We start from the raw sequence: 24547 nt of genomic DNA, 5'->3' as shown, positions 1-24547 counted from the left end.
ACTGCTTGGGAAGCTGGACGTGTATCACGTCCACTCAGCGTGTGGACTGTGGGATAAGTCGCACTACCCCTTGAGCGCGACGGTACGGCCCTTGAGCACGACGGTACGGTCCTCGGGCGCGACGGTACGGCCCTTGGGCAGGACGGTACGGTCCTCGAACACAACGGTACGGCTCTTGAACCTTTGATCTGACTTTTCAGATCGTGCTAGAGGGTCGCACCGTCGTGTTTAAGGGTCGCACCGTCGTCTTCAGGGGTCGAACCATCTTCTTCAAGGGTCGTATCGACGTATTTAAGTGTCGTATCGTTGTGATTAAGGGTCGTACCATCGTGTTTAAGAGTCGAACCGTCGTGTTAAGGGTCATATCGTCGTGTTTAAGGGTCATGCCGTCGCCTTCAAGGGTCGTATCTCGTGTTTGAGTCATACCGTCGTCTTCAAGGGTCGTATCGTGGTAAAGGGGTCGTACCGTCGTGTTTATGAGGACAGAAGGAATGAAGTCTCGTATCTCAGGGACAGACTCCCCGTAGACCCTACGTCCACTTGGCCTGACGCCCGACCCTCCCACGGTAACAGATTCCAGAATCAGGCGAGGGTAGGGGGAGAGGGTCCAGAGGGAGTCGACTGGTGGTGTGTCACGTGCTGGTGGCAGGGGCCGTGTCAGGTGCCAGGTGTCAGCAGTGTGTCATGTGCTGGGGTTAGGTGGAGCCTATACACACACACACACACACTAGCCAGGTGATGGCAACAGTCGTCCAGCTTTACCAGTAGTGCCCACGGCCTGGTCTGACCTTTGTCGCCCTTGACCCCACCCGCCAGGCCACCGCGTAACCCTGTCGTTTCCTCCCCTCGTCGTTTCGTTCAGGTTACACGACAGCTCCGCGTGGCCATAGCCCACTGGGTTGCTCTGACTTGTTTACGAGGATCTCGTTCATGGCAAATGTTTCTCATATATATATATATATATATATATATATATATATATATATATATATATATATATATAATAACAAAACGTAAAGTAATGTACATCATGAAAACTATGGCTTTAATCAGTCTCTTGTAATGATGTGATGATAACATACATCTTTAGGTAACTGATGTGTATATACGCTGGACCACTTTTGACAATAATGTTTAGACAACTGAGTTGGTGTGTGTGTGTGATAAGTCCTCGCGGGTAGCAATACTTATGATTTCACGTCAAGTCTTCAGACGAACACATCACGCGAACACTCTTATCCTGCTCACTTCTGAGGAAACACTGTTCTATGTGATTTTGTAGAGACTTAAGCATGACCAGATATTTCCATCTTCAGACATCTGTAGCGAGGAAAACGGCAAATTATTCCACCTCCTCCTCCTCCTCCTCCTCCTCCTTCCTCCTCCTCTGCCTTCCTCTTCTTCCTTCCTCCTGAGCTAGTGAAGCTGGGTCCCAGAGCCTCCCGTTATCCCTGATGGATGAAACTATCAGGGAATTGTCTCACAACAAACTTTTAAAGAGTTTTCTTCCCTTTCTTCGCTGGTCAGACGTGGAGCTAAGAACCCGCGACGTTGAACGGGCGCGGAACTCGGTGAAACAACAATATAGGGTTCCGGAGCTGTGCTCGAGGCTTCGGAGTCTCGACAGACCGTTGCTGCTTCGCTCTTATCTCGATACTTATCCGAAACAAACATGTTCCTTAGATGGTAAAGGAACACGGACGAGTCTGAACCATGATGAGTTTGAACAGATGTATGACCCAGTTTCGAGACACGGATCAATATGAAGCAAGATGAGTTTGGCCCCAAGTGAGAACGATTCACAAGACGGCCATGAATACAAAATATATGGGCGGGAACCAATTTGGTTATGAATCAACAGAGGTGCGAGCTGGAATATGAATGAACCCACTGTGAATCGAAGAGACTTATGAACCACGCTGAGCATGGACTTGGCTTCCGTGAACCTTTGAGAAAGCATCAGTGAATCATGAATCATAAGGGCTGGATCTGAGGCGGGAATGCTTCGGAACGAACCTGTTGGCCTGATGGGTGGGATGACCAGCGTGCGAGAAACAGGGCAAGACATGGCTCACTGGGCCGACCTACCCACCCAGGGATATCTTAACGGCAGACCCAGAAGAGAAAACGAGTACAAATTGCGACGATCCGAGTCAATATGATACAAAATAAGATTAATCTGGGCCGATATGAATCTCATTAAGGAGAAATCTCATCCGAACCGGAGCCGAATCCGAGGGCGTTTGAACCAAGACGAATCTGATTGGAAAACGAATCCAATCAGGGACGACTCTCAACCGGAACACTGACGAAGTGATGGGAGGTTTTGCCTTATTGGCTTTTGGATAGAGTTTCTTTGGCGGCATCATCCACTACGCCACTGCTGATCAGCTTGGCTGATGCGGTATACACACACACACACACAAGACCAGGGATCCACACCGCCTCTGCGTCCCCGTTGGGTTATCCCTATACGTCCCCGTGTGTACCTGGGGTCTCTGCTCCTCCTGTCATCCCGAGTGTATACGGTAAGTGGTATGGTGTTTCCCCAGTCACTAGCGGCGACGCCGTCTGGAGTCATGGTGTACACATGCAGGTAGCGTCCGTCTCCCGTGTGGGATCAGTCAGTCTTGTCTTTTCCTGGTGCCAACACTACAACGTCGTCATGACTGAATTAAATGATAATAGATGGCATGACTATATACAAAAATGTCAGTGGTAATAATAATGATAATGATCATAAAAATGATAATAATAATAATAATAATGGCAATCATAATGATAATGGCAGTAATAATAATAATAATAATAATAATAATAATATTAATAATAATAATGACTAATAATAATAATAATAATAATAATGACTAATAATAATGAAAATGACTAATAATGATAATAAATCAATCATGACATTGTCGTGGATACTCGCTGGTTAATCGAACACCTTCCTCCAGTCCCTCGTAACACCCTGTCCAACACTAGCACCAACCTCTTCCTTCCTCCAACATTCCTGCACTCTCCTCCAACACTGTCCCTCCAACCTTTCCAGAACTAACCCTCCAACATATACCCCACTGCAACCTCTCCTTCCAACACCCCGCCTCAATCCCTTCAAATCCCTCTAACTACAATTGCCTTCCTCCAACATCTTTCTCCAACACCTTCCTCCAGTCCCTGTTACACTTCTCCTTCCAAAACCCTCCTCCAAACACACCAACATCTTTCTCCAACACCTACCTCCAGTCCTTGCTACACTTCGCCCTCCAAAACCCTCCTCCAAACCCACAAACATCTTTTTTCCAATACCTCCCTCCAAACCCCACCAACACCCCCTCCAACATCTCCACCAACACCCCTCCAACATCTCCACCACCACTGTTCCACTCCGTAATTCTAACTGACCCCTTTGTGGAATATGGAAACATTTAAACTTCATCGTTCACTCAGTAACCTAAAATTCGCCATTCAACTCCACTGATTAAATGCTGCCATTTAAACTGTGATATAAATGTTACGTCGACCTCATTCATCTGAACGTTACAAACGCAGTTGCTTGAACATAATTTCTCCACATTTTCCCATCGGAATTCGACAAACAGCGATCGTTATCATCTAATTTTACCTTTACAGTTGACCAGGCAGTATACTGCGAAAGAAAAGGGTACGAAAAACGCCGCACAGAACGGTCCTACGTTAATGGGAAAGATTGAAATAAAGAAAAAAATATATACCACCGCAGCGCGTCTGGCAACGAGGCGCTTAGCTAGAGCCAAATGTTGCCATGTAATGTCCATATGAGCCATTTCTTTCGTCTGTTTCCTTGCGCTACCTCGCAAACGCGGGAGACAGCGACAAAGCAAAATAGAAGTAAAAAAATAAAAATGAGCACAATCACCAGTGGGAAGAGCGACTAAGAACGGTGACTACGTTCATGTATCACAACATCCTCAGACAGGATGGAATGAACGAAAGTACTCACTGTTCTTATTTTCTCTTTCCAGTGGTGATCGTGCGCGCGCGCGCACACACACACACACACACACACACACACATATTGGAAAGGATCACAATTTTGCGCGTGATCAAGATATTCCTATGAGTCCACGGGGAAAATGAAACACGAAAAGTTCCCAAGTGCACTTTCGTGTAATAATCACGATGTGATTATTACACGAAAGTGCACTTGGGAACTTTTCGTGTTTCATCTTCCCGTGGACTCATAGGAATATATATATATATATATATATATATATATATATATATATTACGGTGTAGTGAGGGGCTCTGGAAATGTTTATATCAATATTCGTCTTGATAACATGATAAATGCCTGTTTTCTAAATAATGATACATGCTCCCTAATAGGTTGAAACGAGCTTTTTCCTCTAATGGAACTCCTCCAAACACTTGAGCAACTGCAGATGGCACAGTGTGTCATTTATTTATACAAGTTTCAGAGAAAACTCGGTCGCCTTAAATTCGCCATTCAACTCCAGTAATGAAATGCCGCCATTTAAACTTGTTCATCAGAATGTCACCAGCGCAGTTACCTAATCCTCACTTCCCATATTTTCCAGCGAAAACAGTTCTCTTTTTTTCTCTCTTTTTTTTGATAACCTTTAGGGTTGATTAAGCTTTAAAATGCAATAATTATGAAAGAAAACGGTACACAAAATAGTTATAGTGTAGATAAATAGAAAAACGTTGCAGTACGTCTGGCAGCGCACGGAGGCGGCGATCTGAAGTTCAAATGTTGCCATGACGTTCACCTCAACATGATGAATGAATGTATGTTTTCAACAGTCCTTGTTTGTAGCAGTGTTCATGAATTGAATTTCTTTAGACACTGTGCAAAAGCGGATGGCAGTGTCATTCATTTTTAATTTTCTGGGAAAAGATGAGTTTAAGAGGGAGAGCTGTAAGTAAATACCGTGAATTGAATTAATTTCTGCGAACAGAAAATGGATGAAAGTCCGACCAGACCTATTTGTACGTCATATGACTTTTCATTTCAAGAGGTAAAGAGGATATATATATATATATATATATATATATATATATACACACACTGTACCATGTTTGAAAAAATCACAATTTTGCGCGTGCTTTTGCGTGGACTATGAGTCCACGGGGAAAATGAAACACGAAAAATTCCCAAGTGCACTTTCGTGTAATAATCACATCATCAGGGGAGACACAAGAGAGAAATATAACAGTCAGTTGATATACATCGAAGAGACGAAGCTAGGACGCCATTTGGTAAACATGTGATTGTCCAAATGGCGTCCTAGCTTCGTCTCTTCGATGTATATCAACTGACTTATATTTCTCTCTTGTGTCTCCCCTGATGATGTGATTATTACACGAAAGTGCACTTGGGAACTTTTCGTGTTTCATTTTCCCCGTGGACTCATAGGAACACTGTACTATCATATATTGTTTTCTTATGGTATTTCAAATGTTTAACTTCCACACATATATGATGCTAAAGTACTTGGTTACATAAATCTTATCTGAACTCCAAATATGTAAACGCTGTACTTTAAACCCTTTTAGTCATTTGATCCAAAGCCACATCTCCGTTACATGGACGTACATTTAGACTCCAATATAACGTAGGTGGATTCTATGGGACGTCCACCACACAACCTGACCGTTCCTCCACATCGTCATCCTCCACCGTCAATGGTTACTATCTTCCACCCTCACCACCCCCTAGTAAAACTTCCCCCCTCCCTCCCTAACACCCCATCACTTTCCCTACAGCACTACCTCCCTAGCAACACCACCAGGCGACTTCCTTCAGTACCTCCCCTCCTACACACCCGTTCTCCACCACGACTCCTCACGCCCTTCCCTCCCTCCCCTCCACAATCTAGTCACCTCCGCCTCCTCCTCCTCCTGGCCTCGTCGCTCCGGCCGGTTCCATAATGATACCGGATGACCTACAACTGCCACACGATGGCTTGTTTCATGAAAAATAATGGCTAGGTCTGTGTCACACAGTCGTGCACTACATGTTCGCTTGATAGCCGGAGTGTGTTCGTCTATTACCATCTAAATCCTCCAGTACATCCATCCTTACACACACACACACACACACCGCTGGCTGGCCTGGTGACGACGACCCTCTGTCTCAGGCGGCAACTCCTCTACTGCCACATCCTCGCCTCCCACACACACACACACTCTTGTCTTCTCACACTCGGGTTAAGTTTAGTCTCTTCACTACACTCGGGTTCTGGAGCATACTTGACGCCCCACCTAAGAGTCCAGGTCGTAAACTTAACGTACTGTTGGGGAGTGGGTGTAGTAGTAGTCTGACGCATCCATAGGACCATGCCTTCCTTACTCTTATATTGACGAAGACCTTGACTCTACCACCTACGACAGGAGAGAGAATAGTACTGGAACCAACATGGCGGCGGTACTTACTGTCTGGGTCGAGCATCCACGTCCGCCGCTCGCCTGAGGACGGGGCCCCGGAGTGGTCCTTGCCATCCTGAAACATTAGGAACCAGTTAGACTCGGTGCCGTACTGTGCCCCTCCACACCGGCACGAGTGCCACCTCATGCCCCTCATTATTGGCATCAGTCCGGCCAGATCTGCACTGGAGGGTGCCCAACCAGGCATCCCGGCCAGGAAGTGCCACAGGAGGAGGCTCCCCGGGCAGGACAGTGCCAGGAAGTTGCCACAGACAAGGACAGTGCCACGGGGAGGGGGAAGGGGGTGGTGGCAATGAGCCATCAACACACACACTATCCCTCCCCTCATTTAAATACTAATTTATCGTAAACGTCGTCCAATGAATATATAATGACACCGAGATATTAATGGGGAAAACTAATGGTGCGGCAGAGTTCAGGGTGGGTAGAGAGAGAGAGAGAGAGAGAGAGAGAGAGAGAGAGAGAGAGAGAGAGAGAGAGAGAGAGAGAGAGAGAGGACACAAAAAAGATAGAGACGGATAGGCAAACTTTACACAGTTAATGAATTTATAAGTTTGTCCGTGTGTGTGTGTGTGTGTGTGTGTGTGTGTGTGTGTGTGTGTGTGTCCGTGTGTGTGTGTCCGTGTGTGTGTGTGTGTGTGTGTGTGGTCATCCAGTTGTACACACAGGGAGGAAGGTGTACACTCATGGCTCCCCGTCTATCTGTCTCTCTTTACCGTCACACAATCTTTAGAATTCTATCACATTTCCATCTTCGCAGTGGTCGACGTGATCCACACCACGATCTTCACAGTGGTCGACGTATGCCAGTGGTTCCCATCCTTCCCGGGTGGCGAAACCCATCCCACTGTGAATATCGCTTGACACTGATATTCTCTGAATATCACAAAAAGTCCACTGAGCTGGAATATCCCTCACGGACATAACATTACTCAAAAGAATGTAACGTGTAGAACTTATGGCTCAGAATTCCCTCACATGAACATGTCACCATGTTTCACTGTACATACATACATACATACATACATACATACATACATACATACATACATACATACATACATACATACTACATACATATACATACATACGACATACACACATACATACATACATACACACGACTGTTGGTTTTGAGAGCGGCACCCACACGGCTCTCATGTACGTCTGGTTGGACCAGTACGTACCCCCGAGCTGGGATACGTACCACCAGGCTGGAATACGTATCCCCAGGCTGGAATACGTATCCCCAGGCTGGAATACGTATCCCCAGGCTGGGATACGTACCACCAGGCTGGAATACGTACCCCCAGGCTGGAATACGTATCCCCAGGCTGGGATACGTACCACCAGGCTGGAATACGTACCCCCAGGCTGGAATACGTATCCCCAGGCTGGTATACGTACCACCAGGCTGGAATACGTATCCCCAGGCTGGAATACGTATCCCCAGGCTGGGATACGTACCACCAGGCTGGAATACGTACCCCCAGGCTGGAATACGTATCCCCAGGCTGGTATACGTACCACCAGGCTGGAATACGTATCCCCAGGCTGGAATACGTATCCCCAGGCTGGGATACGTACCACCAGGCTGGAATACGTACCCCCAGGCTGGAATACGTATCCCCAGGCTGGGATACGTACCACCAGGCTGGAATACGTACCCCCAGGCTGGAATACGTATCCCCAGGCTGGTATACGTACCACCAGGCTGGAATACGTATCCCCAGGCTGGGATACGTACCACTAGGCTGGGATACGTACCACCAGGCTGGGATACGTACCCCCGAGCTGGTATACGTACCCCCGGGTTGGTATACGTATCCCCAGGCTTGGATACGTACCACCAGGCTGGGATACGTACCCCCGGGCTGGGATACGTACCACCAGGCTGGGATACGTACCCCCGAGCTGGGATACGTACCCCCGAGCTGGGATACGTACCCCCAGGCTGGGATACGTACCCCCGGGCTGGGATACGTACCCCTAGGCTGGTATACGTACCCCCGAGCTGGGATACGTACCACCAGGCTGGGATACGTACCCCCGAGCTGGGATACGTACCACCAGGCTGGGATATGTTCCCCGGGCTGGGATACGTATCCCCGGGTTGGGTACAAGTGCTGGTAAAGGTGCGAGGCTCTGCGACTTGAGTGTGAGGGGGTTGTGAGGGGAGTAGGGAGGAGGAAGAGGGGTGGTGGTGTGGGAGGGGAAGGGCCTGCTATGAGACGTGGGGGATTTAGGGCCGACTAATCCCCCCGAAGACGATTACTCGTAATGAATTAAAAGGATTTATAGCCGGGGCAGACCATACTGTCTCACGACCATAGAAACTCAGCCTTTTTCTTCTGTTTAAGATTATTATCATTACTATTATTATTGTTATTGTTTTTGTTATTATTATTGTTATTATCATTATTATTATTATTATTATTATTATTATTATTATTATTATTATTGTCATTATTATTATTGTTATTATTATTATTATTATTATTATTATTTATTACTACTACTATTCGTTGTCGCTGTTGTTTCCCGCTTTAGCGAGGTAGCGCCACGAATAGTCGAGGAAAAGGTCTCTTTCCCTCACCTCCATTCTCTAGCTTTCATGTGTAATGCATTATTATCATTATAACATGATAATGATAACTGATAGTGTACGTAAATGATGATCCTCATGTTATCAGAAGATGACATAACAGTGAATGTCACACAAGGAACTCCATTCAGTTGCAGGGCGAGTGCTATCCCGTGTGGGCCTCCTGGATTAAATGTGGGTCCCGTGAGTGACAGGTGCAGGTGTCGGCAGCAGCAGGTGAGTGATGGTGAGATAATGAGCGATCATACTGGTTCATGATTCACGACCCGGTCATGTGAATGAGGCTATTTTCTACTGCACCACTTGTCCATTGCGCTGCCGCTGATGATGATGCTGCTGTGTTGTTCTGATGCTGTAATGCTGCCGCTGCTGCTGCTGTGTTGTTCTGATGCTGTAATGCTGCCGCTGATGCTGTGTTGTTCTGATGCTGTAATGCTTCCGCTGTGTTGTTCTGATGCTGTTGTGCTGCTGCTGCTGTGTTGTTGTTCTGATACTGTTATGCTGCTGCTGCTGCTGTGTTGTTCTGATGCTGTTATGCTGCTGCTGCTGCTGTGTTGTTGTTCTGATGCTGTTATGCTGCTGCTGCTGCTGCTGTGTTGTTCTGATGCTGTTGTGCTGCTGCTGCTGCTGTGTTGTTCTGATGCTGTTATGCTGCTGCTGCTGCTGTGTTGTTGTTCTGATGCTGTTATGCTGCTGCTGCTGCTGTGTTGTTCTGATGCTGTTGTGCTGCTGCCGCTGCTGCTGTGTTGTTCTGATGCTGTAATGCTTCCGCTGAGGCTGCCGTTGTGTTGTTGTGATGCTGTTGTGCTGCCGCTGCTGCTGCTGCTGTGTTGTTCTGATGCTGTTATGCTGCTGCTGCTGCTGTGTTGTTCTGATGCTGTAATGCTTCCGCTGAGGCTGCCGTTGTGTTGTTGTGATGCTGTTGTGCTGCCGCTGCTGCTGCTGCTGTGTTGTTCTGATGCTGTTATGCTGCTGCTGCTGCTGTGTTGTTCTGATGCTGTTATGCTGCTGCTGCTGCTGTGTTGTTCTGATGCTGCCGCTGATGATGATGCTGCTGTGTTGTTCTGATGCTGTTATGCTGCTGCTGCTGCTGTGTTGTTGTTCTGATGCTGTTATGCTGCTGCTGCTGCTGTGTTGTTGTTCTGATGCTGTTATGCTGCTGCTGCTGCTGTGTTGTTCTGATGCTGTAATGCTTCCGCTGAGGCTGCCGCTGTGTTGTTCTGATGCTGTTGTGCTGCTGCTGCTGTGTCGTTCTGATGCTGTTGTGCTGCTGCTGCTGCTGCTGTGTTGTTCTGATGCTGTTATGCTGCTGCTGCTGCTGTGTTGTTCTGATGCTGTTATGCTCCTGCTGCTGCTGTGTTGTTCTGATGCTGTTGTGCTGCTGCTGCTGCTGTGTTGTTCTGATGCTGTTGTGCCGCTGAGGCTGCTGTTGTGTTGTTGTTCTGATGCTGTTATACTCCTGCTGCTGTGTTGTTCTGATGCTGTTGTGCCGCCGCTGCTGCTGCTGTCATTCTGATGCAGTTATGCTGCTGCTGTGTGTGTGTGTGTGTCGCTGTTCGTGCCGCTGTCGTCCTCCCGACCAGGTAACCAATGTGTATGTAATTGCTTGCCTCACCTCACGCGTGAGGTGGTTGGGTCGTGGGGAACAGCACAGGACAAAGCTGGCATTTGCATCGTTATTTTCTTTCCAAATAACTGGAACGTATATATATATATATACTTGGGAAGTGAGTCAGTTGTTGTTCGCTGATGATACAGCGCTGGTGGCTGATTCATGTGAGAAACTGCAGAAGCTGGTGACTGAGTTTGGTAAAGTGTGTGGAAGAAGAAAGTTAAGAGTAAATGTGAATAAGAGCAAGGTTATTAGGTACAGTAGGGTTGAGGGTCAAGTCAATTGGGAGGTGAGTTTGAATGGAGAAAAACTGGAGGAAGTGAAGTGTTTTAGATATCTGGGAGTGGATCTGTCAGCGGATGGAACCATGGAAGCGGAAGTGGATCATAGGGTGGGGGAGGGGGCGAAAATTTTGGGAGCCTTGAAAAATGTGTGGAAGTCGAGAACATTATCTCGGAAAGCAAAAATGGGTATGTTTGAAGGAATAGTGGTTCCAACAATGTTGTATGGTTGCGAGGCGTGGGCTATGGATAGAGTTGTGCGCAGGAGGATGGATGTGCTGGAAATGAGATGTTTGAGGACAATGTGTGGTGTGAGGTGGTTTGATCGAGTAAGTAACGTAAGGGTAAGAGAGATGTGTGGAAATAAAAAGAGCATGGTTGAGAGAGCAGAAGAGGGTGTTTTGAAATGGTTTGGGCACATGGAGAGAATGAGTGAGGAAAGATTGACCAAGAGGATATATGTGTCGGAGGTGGAGGGAACGAGGAGAAGAGGGAGACCAAATTGGAGGTGGAAAGATGGAGTGAAAAAGATTTTGTGTGATCGGGGCCTGAACATGCAGGAGGGTGAAAGGAGGGCAAGGAATAGAGTGAATTGGAGTGATGTGGTATACAGGGGTTGACGTGCTGTCAGTGGATTGAATCAAGGCATGTGAAGCGTCTGGGGTAAACCATGGAAAGCTGTGTAGGTATGTATATTTGCGTGTGTGGACGTGTGTATGTACATGTGTATGGGGGGGGGGTTGGGCCATTTCTTTCGTCTGTTTCCTTGCGCTACCTCGCAAACGCGGGAGACAGCGACAAAGTATAAAAAAAAAAAAAAAAAAAAAAAAAAAAAAAAAAAAATATATATATATATATATATATATATATATATATATATATATATATAAACCATGGAAAGCTGTGTAGGTATGTATATTTTGCGTGTGTGGACGTGTATGTATATACATGTGTATGGGGGTGGGTTGGGCCATTTCTTTCGTCTGTTTCCTTGCGCTACCTCGCAAACGCGGGAGACAGCGACAAAGCAAAATATATATATATATATATATATATATATATATATATATATATATATATATATATATATATATATATATATATTTTTTTTTTTTTTTTTTTTTTTTTTTTTTCATACTATTCGCCATTTCCCGCGATAGCGAGGTAGCGTTAAGAACAGAGGACTAGGCCTTTGAGGGAATATCTTCTCCTGGCCCCCTTCTTTTGGAAAATTTAAAAAAAAAAAAAAAAACGAGCGGGGAGGATTTCAGCCCCCCGCTCCCTTCCCTTTTAGTCGCCTTCCACGACACGCAGGGAATACGTGGGAAGTATTCTTTCTCCCCTATCCCCAGGGATAATATATATATGTATATATATATATATATATATATATATATATATATATATATATATATATATATATATATATATATATATATATATATATAATCCTTAGGGATAGGGGAGAAAGAATACTTCCCACGTCTTCCCCGTGTGTCGTAAAAGGTGACTAAAAGGGAAGGGAGGGGGGGGGGCTGTAGGGGGGCTGGATATCCTCCCCTCCCGTTTTTACTTTTCGAAAAGGAACAGAGAAGAAAGGGGGGGGGGGGGCAAGTGAGGATTTTCCCCCTTAGGCTCAGTCCCCTATTCTGAAGGCTACCTCGCTAACACGGGCAAAGGCGAATATGTATAATATATATGTACATATATATGTGTGGGTGTGTGTGTGTCTTTACATTCCTTATGCTTTAACTTATATCCATAAACAGATCTTCCTAACTCACTAATCCAGGGTAGAACTCCTGTTAGGGAATTTCTGAGGTGAGGCAACGTGATATTTCTTTTCTTCCCAACTCAACTCGAAGGACCATTCATTGCGTGCCTTGGCAGTCAGTCTGCCACGACGCATGCGTCGACGACCAGTCCTCAGCGCAGGGATACCCCACACGTCTGGCTCAGCAGGATTGGGGTGGGTCCTGACGCACCGCTGCCACACACACACACACACACACACATAGCTGGGCGTCTGGCACTGTATAAGCTTTTAAGATTGCGTGTGATGTGGTTGACTGATGACAGAATACTAAACAGTAGTGGTTTCAAAACGTCTTCTTGCGGTACCCCCATTTTCTAAGATAAACTTGTGCAATATATATACATATATATATATATATATATATATATATATATATATATATATATATATATATATATATATACATTGTGGTTGTATACTAGACCCAAGAGGGTTTACATTATGTTGAGAAGACTTCCTTTTGTTTCACTGTCTTCTGTTTGGACAGTGAGGTTTAGAGGCAATGTTCCTGTCTCCTCCATCTGCGTGAGTAGGACCTGGTGTTACTTAGGCCAGGAGTGCCCCAGGGAGGGCCAGCCCGTCTTTGTTCATGCTCATGGAATGCGTCAGGAACAATTCGACTTTCATCTCGAGTCCTCCTCTCACAGTCACACACCAAGATGATGGAGAGACGGTGTAGGTACACAGCGGGATGGGTAATGCTTGCCTTCACCTCGTGTTTTCGTGCTTGCCTGGGAGTCGCGTGTCTTGCTTGTCTTTCACGGTAACTTTTGCTTGCCTTCATGTTAGCCCTTGCTTGCCTTTTTAACTCTTGCTTGCCTTCATGTTAGCCCTTGCTTGCCTTTTTAACTCTTGCTTGCCTTCATGTTAGCCCTTGCTTGCCCTCATGTTAGCCCTTGCTTGCCTTCATGTTAGCCCTTGCTTGCCCTCATGTTAGCCCTTGCTTGCCCTCATGATAACCCTAGCTTGCCTTTTTAACTCTTGCTTGCCCTCATGTTAGCCCTTGCTTGCCCCCATGATAACTCTAGCTTGCCTTTTTAACTTTTGCTTAACTGTTGCTTTTCTTAATGTTAATTCTAGCTTACCTACAGATTAACCCTTGCTTGCCTTCATGTTAATCCTTTCTCAACTTGATATCACTTCGTGTTTGCCTGTATATCTGTTGCTTGATTTCATATTAATTCCTGTTTCCCTTTACATCAAGACCCGCCAACATTTACCGAGTGGTGCGAGCAGACCCCCACACTTTCATCCTGTTTACAGAGTGTGATTATATCCCACAAAACCACCAATTTCATTTACCAGTCCAGCAGTATCTACAGTGCAATTATTGGTTCATTGGCAGCCATTGCATCAGGGTTCGCCCAGCATCTAAACTGCATTATATGTAGCCTTGTGTGTTCCCCCGGGCTTACCAGCTGACGAGGTGCTGTGCCTGCCAGACGGAGGAGGGGGGGGGGGGGGTTATCAAGCCCCCGTGGAGCACCACGACTCTTCCTCCAGCACGACCACATGACCCACTGAACACAAGACGACTTGTTGTCACTCTCACGACGATCGCATCACCCCTGGAGGAAGGTTACGTCGTCGACCTCGAGGAAGGTTACGTCGTCGACCTCGAGGAAGGTTACGTCGTCGACCTCGAGGAAGGTTACGTCGTCGACCTCGAGGAAGGTTACGTCGTCGACCTCGAGGAAGATTACGTCGTCGACCTCGAGGAAGGTTACGCCGTCGACTTCGCGGAAGGTTACGTCGTCGACCTCGAGGAAGCTTACGTCGTCGACCTCGAGGAAGGTTACGCCGTCGACTTCGCGGAAGGTTACGCCGTCGACCTCGAGGAAGGTTACGCCGTCGACTTCGCCGAAGGTTACGTCGTCGACCTCGAGGCAGGTTACGTCTTCGCACTGAGGAGGCCCAAGTCGCCATACTCGAGGGGTTACGCCATCGGCCTCAGATGGGATTAAAGTTCATCGCTTCACCAAGAGGCCGGCGGGCGGCACCTTCCCTCCCCACGTACAAGGTACACAGCCAATAATCTCTCACGGGGAGATACGACTTCATTCAATTGGCCGTTAGGAGGATGCTAATGAGGTTGAGGAGTGTGCTAATGAGCCCGGATGCTGGCGAGTAGCCTCGGTGTGCTGGAAACGTATTGGGCGAGGTGGATCCCTCACCGGGTTGGGAGCAAGGCCACCGTCGCCAGGGGAGGCGGAGGCTCGCCTGCGGCGCTGAGGGAATGTGAGCCTCCCTCCCTCCTCGGCAGAGGTCAGTAACAGGGTAATGAGTCAGGTCAGGAACATGAGGGCGTCAGCGGCGGCATCTTGATTATTTCAGCGGACGCTTCCCAGCCTCGGCTGTGTATAGCAGGCGCGCGCGCGCTGCACCGGGTAAATCTTTGATAACTTTTAAAGCCACTATCTCGGGAGTACATGTCCACACATGGCGGTCTTTCTTTATTATCTTAGATAACGTTAAAGATACTTGCTCTCTCTCTCTCTCTCTCTCTCTCTCTCTCTCTCTCTCTCTCTCTCTCTCTCTCTCTCTCTCTCTCACTGTGATCGTCAGTAGATCGTGGAAGTAAGGAGAGTCGCGATTTCCTTCCTGTCCTTCCTCACAGCTAACTGGCAAGGCGATCATCAGGTATTCCTGTTGTTGTTTTCCCCTCCGGTGTTAACGTTACGAGGCGTCGAACCCTGACGTCAGCTGACCAGGGTAAAATAAAAGCGCGGGTGAGACTGCTTGACCACGACGACGCCGTGAAGACCCCGGGTCGAGCAGGACACATCACGTTCGGGTTTACTGTGCGTGGATACTGACCTGCGTGGATACTGACCTGCGTGGATACTGACCTGCTATAGTATACATGTGTGTTGAAGTGAACACCTCAAGCGGATACAGTAATACTTGAGGAGGTGTGGGCTGTTCGGTGTTGATCCGGCATCAGGTGTTACCAGGTGTTGGTCTGTTGTCAAGTGTTGTTGGCTGTGCCACCACAGCGGCGTCAACCGCATCTGTGGAAGTCACTCCCAGCAGTACATGTGTGTGTGAGAGAGGTGAGTGGTCATACCAGTGTTGTGTGCCACTCACCGACAGTAACGCGTGTGGTTGTGATGATTACAACAGTCTTAACCATCGTTGTAGCCATGACTAGTGTTATTGTCTTGACGGCCTTAGTGCTTCCCAGTGTTGTAACGAGGCTAATATTATTGGTTATCATTTCTCCTTATGGAGGTGGTTGAACACTGCATCGGTGTGTGTGTGTGTGTAAAATGGGGTTTTTGAGCTTATGAGCTTCGGTTCTAAAGCAAATTCTCTACATTTCTATTTCGCTCTGATTTTGAGTGACTGTTTTCATTAATGTATGAATGGCAGTAGAGGCAGCCTCTGCTGTTGTTGAAGTGTTGTTGATGATACAACTGTTGTGGTGGAATTATTTGTTGTTATATTATATCTGGGACAGGTGGAGAGTAGGTGTTGACAAGCCAGAGGCGGTGGTGTGGGTAAGTTGAACCAGGACGGGTGGTGGGATGGTCAGTCGATGTGTGGTGTAGCTGTCGTTGTGGTGGAGAGGTAGATAAGGCTGATTGGAGGCCTTGGAGGTATAATTGGGGGGGGGGGGACCTTTGAGGCAGAGTTGAGGGTTTTTTGGAGGCGAGGGGGGAGGGGATATGCTGGGAGTGAAATGGTGGCTCTGAGAGACGAGTGAAGAGAGAGAGAGAGAGAGAGAGAGAGAGAGAGAGAGAGAGAGAGAGAGAGAGAGCGTGGAGCAGGGGATTATGGTCTCCTGTCTGGGTAACCGTCTACCTCACATGACGGTGTCATGATGGTGAGGGATCCACACAACGATGGTAACATTTTTTTCTTATTCGTTTATTGATCTATTTGTCTGTACGAGAATCGTGTAACCGCTTGAGCCACACGGAGGACCTCAAAGGTCGTACTCAAGGAGTCGTACCGTCATGCTCAAGGGTCGTAACGTAGAGCTCAAACGTCCCACATTCGTTAAGTTACTTTAACGTAAGATTTTGCTTCACGTTACATCATCATATTCCATCTTACCTTGTGTTACCTGAGGTATCCACAGCTCGTGAGCACCTGAACTGTATTTCTATGATGTCTGACACTCCAAGGAGGGTTACTGGTAGGAACTGCATAAGGAAAGGTAATGGACTGCTAATATGTCCCATCCAGAGATTGTTGAGGTGTTCTGCGATCATGAATCTTGCACATTCGCTCCGGGCTTCCCTGCACACTGACCCGTACATAGGACAACTTTCCTCACATTACGCGACTTTCCCCTAGTGCTTTCCTCGAGACTAATGCTGTATTATACCCTCACCCACGACTGTACATGCGCCTTGCTTTAATATATACAGTAGTAAATGTATTCATCCGGGACGTATAGGCGTAATTAGCATATGATGAAACTAGATAACCCTATTAATTCCTTTACTACACGGGGGTCGTGTCCCCGCCCGCGAGGGGGCGAAAGTATCGCACGCGCAGGTGTCATCTCGTACATCTGGCGTCGCGAGGTGCCTGTTAATCAAAACTTGGGCCGCGTCGCTGAAAACCTTCACATTTGACTTATGGGGCTTTCCGGGTAGCCAGACGAGGAGATGAAGGCCTGGTTTATAGGGGCGCCCAGCAGACGGCCTCGAGAGACGGGTGAAAGAACGGTTCCTGAAATAGAATAACAGACGACTTGGCTCAGGGAATATGATATTGGAGGGCATTTGCCATATGTTAGACAGGGACCCACCGAAAAGACAATAAAGACAGTGAAGGCGGGTTCTCACCTAAAAGACAGTGAAGACGGATTCCCACCTAAAAGACAGTGAAGACGTTCCCACCAAAAAGACAGTAAAAGACAGTGAAGACGGGTTCCCACCTAAAAGGCAGTGAAGACGGATTCCCACCTAAAAGACAGTGAAGACGGATTCCCTCCTAAAAGACAGTGAAGACGGATTCCCACCTAAAAGACAGTGAAGACGTTCCCACCAAAAAGACAGTAAAAGACAGTGAAGACGGGGTCCCACCTAAAATACAGTGAAGACGGGGTCCCACCTAAAAGACAGTGAAGACGGGGTCCCACCTAAAAGACAGTGAAGACGGATTCCCACCTAAAAGACAGTGAAGACGGATTCCCACCTAAAAGACAGTGAAGACGGATTCCCACCTAAAAGACAGTAAAAGACAGTGAAGATGGGTTTTCTTTAAAGTACGTATAGGATAGTTTACCCTGAAGATATAAACCAAACAGCCTTCCCCTGATGTACACCAGTAAACTGTCTTTCCACTGTCCACAGTACGAGACACCCTCTTCCCATGAAGCACAATACTAGACAGCATTCCCTTGATATACAGTGCTGGGCAGCTTGCCTTTGGAATACATTAGATAGCTTTCCCTCGGAATACAATAACCAGACAGCTGCTCAATGAAATACAGTGCTAGACATCTTTCTCTCAAAATACAATACCGAAAATTTTTTTTCTTTATATAAAGTACGGTACATCCCCCCCCCCCCCCCCCCCCATTTGGAACAAGGTACTGGGCGGCTTTCCGCTGAAGCCAATCACTACATTGCCTCAGCCTGAAATGCAATGTCAAGAGAATTTCTCCTGAAATAGATTGACATGACATTCCTTCAATCAGATTGCCGTATATCTCTCCTGTGATACAAAATAGTGGAGAGTTCCCAATGGAAACCCGAATACTTTATATCGATTTTTACAAGAACGAGTGTTGGATGGGTTACCCTGAAGACGTAAAACATTGTGTGGCTTTATATTCTTGAGGTGGAGGACGGGGACGAACTTGCCAATACTGACGTCTGTTTTGTCACTGGTGTATTTTGGTGCCACTTGTCAGCCGCTGCCCGAGTGGAAAGTGGCGCATCCGGCACAGTTTCCCCCCAAGAATCTGCAGACTTGTGTAGAGTTCCATCCTCAGGCACAGCAGACTTGCACTCTTGACTGGGATTCGAACGATGGCTCGAAGAGTTGAAGTCTCTTTCTCTCTCTTCGTGGTCTTTTATCTCACTCTCCAGAACTCCGAACCCCCTTTTCACTTAATCGAATTACTTCCCCGGGGACGTGGAGAAGTCTTTTCCTCCCCATCTCCCCCTGAACTGAACACATCCTGGACACCACTGCCTTCCCTCACTAACGCTCAGGCCCCCACATAGGAACGGAAACCACCTTCATAGATCTGTCGAACTCGCTTACTCAGTGCTCGAGAACCGATCTCTGCCAGGACACGAAAATGAAGTGCGACTCGTGTGTGTTTCCTGGGAGACTTGAAATCCCTTCCACAGCTGGGCAGGGATCTCACCACGACGCTGGCCTGCTCAACGACATCTGGTAACCCCGCTTTTAGCGTTTTTCCAGTGGGTCGAGGAGCCTCGTCATCAAAACGAACTTAAATTGGCGTTTCCTCAGAGACTTGGTGCTGGGTGGCACGGGCGAGGCAAGCGGCTCGGTGGGGACGACTCAGGGCCTCGGTGCCGCGAGACCTGCTCACACGCGCTTCGCCAAATTAACTTCCTTCGGTTAATTAGCGGACGAGGGCGGCCCGTTGATGGTGATTCTTGGGGGGGGGGGGGGGGGGAGCTCGGTGGCGAGGTCGAGGAGGACCGCCCCGCCGTCGAGTGGGTGTTTCATCGCTCGTAAAGCTGGCTTCACCGAGGACCACTCAGCGGGAGAACACGTCCCAGGGATCCTTCTTAAAAGGGAATACCAAGGAAACACTGCGAGATATAATACAACTTGGGGTATTGAGTGGAGGAATATTGGTCGCCTCCTGTGTGGCGGGATGTTCGACGCCCTCATACAAGACAGAACGTGGACGCCTCCCTCCTAGACAGAATGTTGGATGCCCTCCTACAAGACAGAACGTGGACGCCTCCCTCCAAGACAGAATGTTGGACGCCCTCCTACAAGACAGAACGTGGACGCCTCACTCCAAGACAGAATGTTGGACGCCCTCCTACAAGACAGAACGTGGATATCTCCCTACAAGACAGAATGTTGGACGCCCTCCTACAAGACAGAACGTGGACGCCTCCCTCCAAGACAGAATGTTGGACGCCCTCCTACAAGACAGAACGTGGACGCCTCCCTCCAAGACAGAATGTTGGACGCCCTCCTACAAGACAGAACGTGGACACCTCACTCCAAGGCAGAATGTTGGACGCCCTCCTACAAGACAGAACGTGGACACCTCACTCCAAGGCAGAATGTTGGACGCCCTCCTACAAGACAGAACGTGGATATCTCCCTACAAGACAGAATGTTGGACGCCCTCCTACAAGACAGAACGTGGACGCCTCACTCCAAGGCAGAATGTTGGACGCCCTCCTACAAGACAGAACGTGGATATCTCCCTACAAGACAGAATGTTGGATGCCCTCCTACAAGACAGAACGTGGACACCTCCCTCCAAGACAGAATGTTGGATGCCCCACTCCCTCCACGAGAGAATGTTGGATACTTCCCTCCAAGACTGTATGTTGTACGCCTCCCTCCAAGACAGAGCGTGGACGCCTCCATCGAGGACAGAATACTGATTGGCTTCTTCTTGAGACAGAATACTGAACGGCTCTCTCTCAAGACGGAAGACAGGACTGTACATTTCTGAGACCAGATCCTACACTGTTTTGTCCTGAACTTCAACTCTTTTTATCTACCGATAAAAATGGGTAAAAGATAAGCTTAGAATCTGTTAAACAGTTTCTCGATCTCATCCCTTTAAAAGATAAGCTTAGAATCTGTTAAACAGTTTCCCGATCTCATCCCTTGTAAAACATAAGCTTAGAATCTGTTAAACAGTTTCCCGATCTCATCCCTTGTAAAAGATAAGCTTAGAATCTGTTAAACAGTTTCCCGATCTCATCCCTTGTAAAACATAAGCTTAGAATCTGTTAAACAGTTTCCCGATCTCATCCCTTGTAAAACATAAGCTTAGAATCTGTTAAACAGTTTCCCGATCTCATCCCTTGTAAAACATAAGCTTAGAATCTGTTAAACAGTTTCCCGATCTCATCCCTTGTAAAAGATAAGCTTAGAATATGTTAAACAGTTTCCCGATCTCATCCCTGTATAACTAACTCGATTTATACATAACCCGACTTAATTAGGATGTAATGAAGAAAATATTCCTGACCGATCCTGAAATAGTCATTACAGATGATGACATCGTCTTTGGGTAAACATTAAATTCTCGAGAAAAAAAATATACATATATCGTTTTACACAACCCTGATATAATTAGATCACGATAAAAAGATTATATTCAGATTATACAACCCTGATTATAAGAAGTATCGCTACTGGGGTAAAGAATGTGCGTGACAGACTCCTTCAGCATTCTGCCAAGAGAAAAGACTGCTCCGCTCCACGTCTGCTGCTCATTGGGCACAGCAGTGACTGGTGCGACAGCCGGCTGTGCCTCACCAGCGGCGGCAGCAGCAGCAGCTGGCTCCACCCACAGCTGGTGACGTATAAATGAAGAAGCATAACCTGAACGTAGTGTGTGTGTGTGTCTTTGTGTCTGTGTGTGTCTTTGTGTCTGTGTGTGTGTGTGTGTGTGTCTGTATGTATGCGTCTGTGGGTGTGTGTCTGTGTGTGTGTGTGTGTGTGTCTGTGTGTATTCTTAACGTTACTGACAAGAAACGGTAACCTCCACGACAACCATCTTGCGTTACAGGTACGGTAACGCGCTACCAGCTCAGGGTTCGGGTTCGTGTTACAGTAACTTGTGTGACATCTGCAAGGGTCGTTCCGTCGTGCTCCGTGGTCGTGCTGTCGTACTTGTCTTATCGCGCTCAGGGGGACCAAAAAAAAGAGGTTTGCGCGCAAGGGTCGTACCGTCGTGTTTCAGGGCCAAACTATCGTGTTCTAAAGTCGTACTGTGGTGCTCAAGAGTCGTACCATCGTCTTCAAGGGTCGTATCATCGTCTTCAAGGGTCGTACACTCGTCTTGAAGGGCCGTACCATCGTCTTCAAGGGTCTTACCATCGTCTTCAAGGTTCGTACCATCGTCTTCAAGGGTCGCACCATCGTCTTCAAGCGTCGTACCATCGTCTTCAAGGGTCGTACCTTCGTCTTCAAGGGTCGTACCATCGTCTTCAAGGGTCGTACCATCGTCTTCAAGGGTCGTACGATCGTCTTCAAGGGTCTTACCATCGTCTTCAAGGGTCTTACCATCGTCTTCAAGGGTCTTACCATCGTCTTCAAGGGTCTTACCATCGTCTTCAAGGGTCGCACCATCGTCTTCAAGGGTCGCACCATCGTCTTCAAAGGTCATACCATCGTCTTCAAGGATCGCACCACCCTCCCTCGCTAACTGGTTGACGAGAACACACGAGAGGGTCGGGGGCGCGGGGGCGGAGTGGGGTTGTCACACCAGAGGGGCGGGGGTCGGGAGCGGGCGGAGGAGTGGGGTTGTAATCCCCGGCTGGGTCGTTGTAATTAAGGGTGGGATTCAGTGCGGGACGTGTCGCTAGTCCCGGCAGGAGGATAATTTATTGAAAGCTTGAGAGGAAGAGAAAGAATTGGACGTGGCTGCCTGCCCTGGCAAGAACCGCCTGATGGATAGACGTGGGTTTTTTTGTGTGTGTGGTTTTTTCTAACCTCCCTCCAGTGCAGGAGGGCGAGCTGTGTTAACCATGAATAACCCCTTGGGGGTATGTATTGCAAGGTGGCCACCATCATTCTTGCAAGATGGGGTTTAATGCCTTTTGGAGAGAGAGAGAGAGAGAGAGAGAGAGAGAGAGAGAGAGAGAGAGAGAGAGAGAGAGAGAGAGAGAGAGAGGTTGGTTCCCCCGCTTGTGCCATGCCCGGCATTACGTCACTCAAGAGACCACATATTGATTGCTGGAGTGGTTCACCGCAGAGGACACTGTGAGTGAGCTTGGAGTCTCGCGATGTCATCCGAAAATTTAAGTGTACGTGTTGTGGCAGCGGGTGGCTCCCGGTGGAGGGTCAAGGCAGATGATGATGATGTTGGCGGGTCCAACTGGTGAGGGGGTTAGGGTGGGGTGGGTGAGGGGTTAGGGTAAGGTGGGTGAGGGTTAGGGTGGGGTGGGTGAGGGGTTAGGGTGGGGTGGGTGAGGAGCTCGGGTTCTGGGGTTGGGGTGATGATGACGCCCTTCTCCCCGGCACTTAACAAGTACAGTTGCTATCTGCCTCACATCACAGGCTGCTCCGAATATTACATGTTGTCAGGAAAAGAGCAGTGTGTAGGTGTGTATATATATCTATGTATATTTTTACTTCCGGGACGGATTGTCGTGGAAAACTGCTTTTTTGACGACTGTGTTACCCTCATGTAGGATGCGCGGTGATTGCATATATATATATATATATATATATATATATCTTTTCTTTCTTTCATACTATTCGCCATTTCCCGCGTTAGCGAGGTAGCGTTAAGAAGAGAGGACTGAGCCTTTGAGGGAATATCCGCACCTGGCCTCCTCTGTTCCTTCTTTTGGAAAATTTAAAAAAAAAAAAAACGAGAGGGGAGGATTTCCAGACTCCCGCTCCCTCCCCTTTTAGTCGCCTTCTACGACACGCGGGGAATACGTGGGAAGTATTCTTTCTCCCCTATCCCCAGGGATGAGCAAATGGTAGACACATTTACCAGTATTAGAGCCAGCGTAAGACGGTCGTAGATGTACTTAGAGTGTCCCAATGTCTTCCGTCCATTCTTCTCCAGCTCGTGAAGGTTCATCGTTATGGTGGAGACTCGCCAGACGCCCGCGTCTTGGTTGTAAACGAAGTCAGGGTTCGTGGTGGCGCGCGTGCTGACACCCAATCAGCGGACCGGTCGAAGCTGTAACTACATCAGGGAGATGTGCGCCGACGGCTGCCTCGTTCCAACTGGGTCCCGCTTTACCCCGTTGTCGGCAGATTGTCCCATTAGGACTGTCGCTTCCCAGACTTCAGAAATACCGGTGAAAATCCCCGCCCGTCGCAAGTCGGGCTACCGGGAGGAGGAAATTTGCTAATTCCGTGACGGATTCAGCGGGAATGTGTGTGTGTGTGGACTGGTGAGGGAGGAGGGAGCGGAGGATGACGTGTTGCCCGGTGTGGTGACAACATGGCACGGCGGTCGGCGAGGTATTATGTCGTAATGGGTGTATGTCTTATGGATGATAAGACTCAGCCTTGTGAGGCGGAGGGGGACAATCCTCAGCGTTACAGGCGGCGTAACGCGACGTTGTGGGGGTTGGTGTTACGGCGGACGGCACGTCATAAAAGCGTTACTGTGGCATCATACAGAGAGATGTATGACGGACGAGACTGTCATCACCTGATGTTACCGAGGTGTTACGCGTTTGGCCACATTGACAAATGGCCGTGTGGAGGTCACCTGACGCAGGAGTACCTCGCCATGGTCCTTTGACGTTTGTTGTTGGTACTAGTAGTGTCGTGTTCGAGCACGTAGTACTACCTGATGCCTTACCGTGCCACCTCGTCGCCTTACCGTGCCACCTCGTCGCCTTACTGTGCCACCTCGTCGCCTTACCGTGCCACCTCGTCGCCTTACCGTGCCACCTCGTCGCCTTACCGTGCCACCTCGTCGCCTTACCGTGCCACCTCGTCGCCTTACCGTGCCACCTCGTCAGATCTCTCCAGGAACTATACCAGCAAGATACCCAACTTCCGCCTTGTGTCTTATTACACCACTTGCCTCTCTCTACCCAGTGGCATTCATGGCCGCCCCTCCGCACAGCCTCTTATCAGAAACGGTCTGCGGATCCGGATCCATCCGCTGA

The 24547-nt window shown here is 48.1% G+C and overlaps 1 protein-coding gene across 3 annotated transcripts in view; it reads right to left on the bottom strand.

Moving 5' to 3' along the window:
- Cow (Proteoglycan Cow) overlaps positions 1 to 24547 on the bottom strand; it is a 308738-nt gene that overhangs the window by 189073 nt on the left and 95118 nt on the right. For all 3 annotated transcript variants that reach the window (XM_071686536.1, XM_071686537.1, XM_071686538.1), the window contains exon 2: positions 6439 to 6505. In XM_071686536.1, coding sequence (XP_071542637.1) covers positions 6439 to 6505 — 67 coding nt within the window. The remainder of the gene's footprint in view (positions 1 to 6438; positions 6506 to 24547) is intronic.

The sequence above is a fragment of the Panulirus ornatus genome, chromosome 42 (genome assembly GCF_036320965.1).
Source record: "Panulirus ornatus isolate Po-2019 chromosome 42, ASM3632096v1, whole genome shotgun sequence".
In the NCBI taxonomy this organism is placed as follows: Eukaryota; Metazoa; Arthropoda; class Malacostraca; order Decapoda; family Palinuridae; genus Panulirus; species Panulirus ornatus.
The sequence above is the reverse complement of the archived record's forward strand: the minus strand, read 5'-3'. Positions and strand labels throughout refer to the sequence as shown.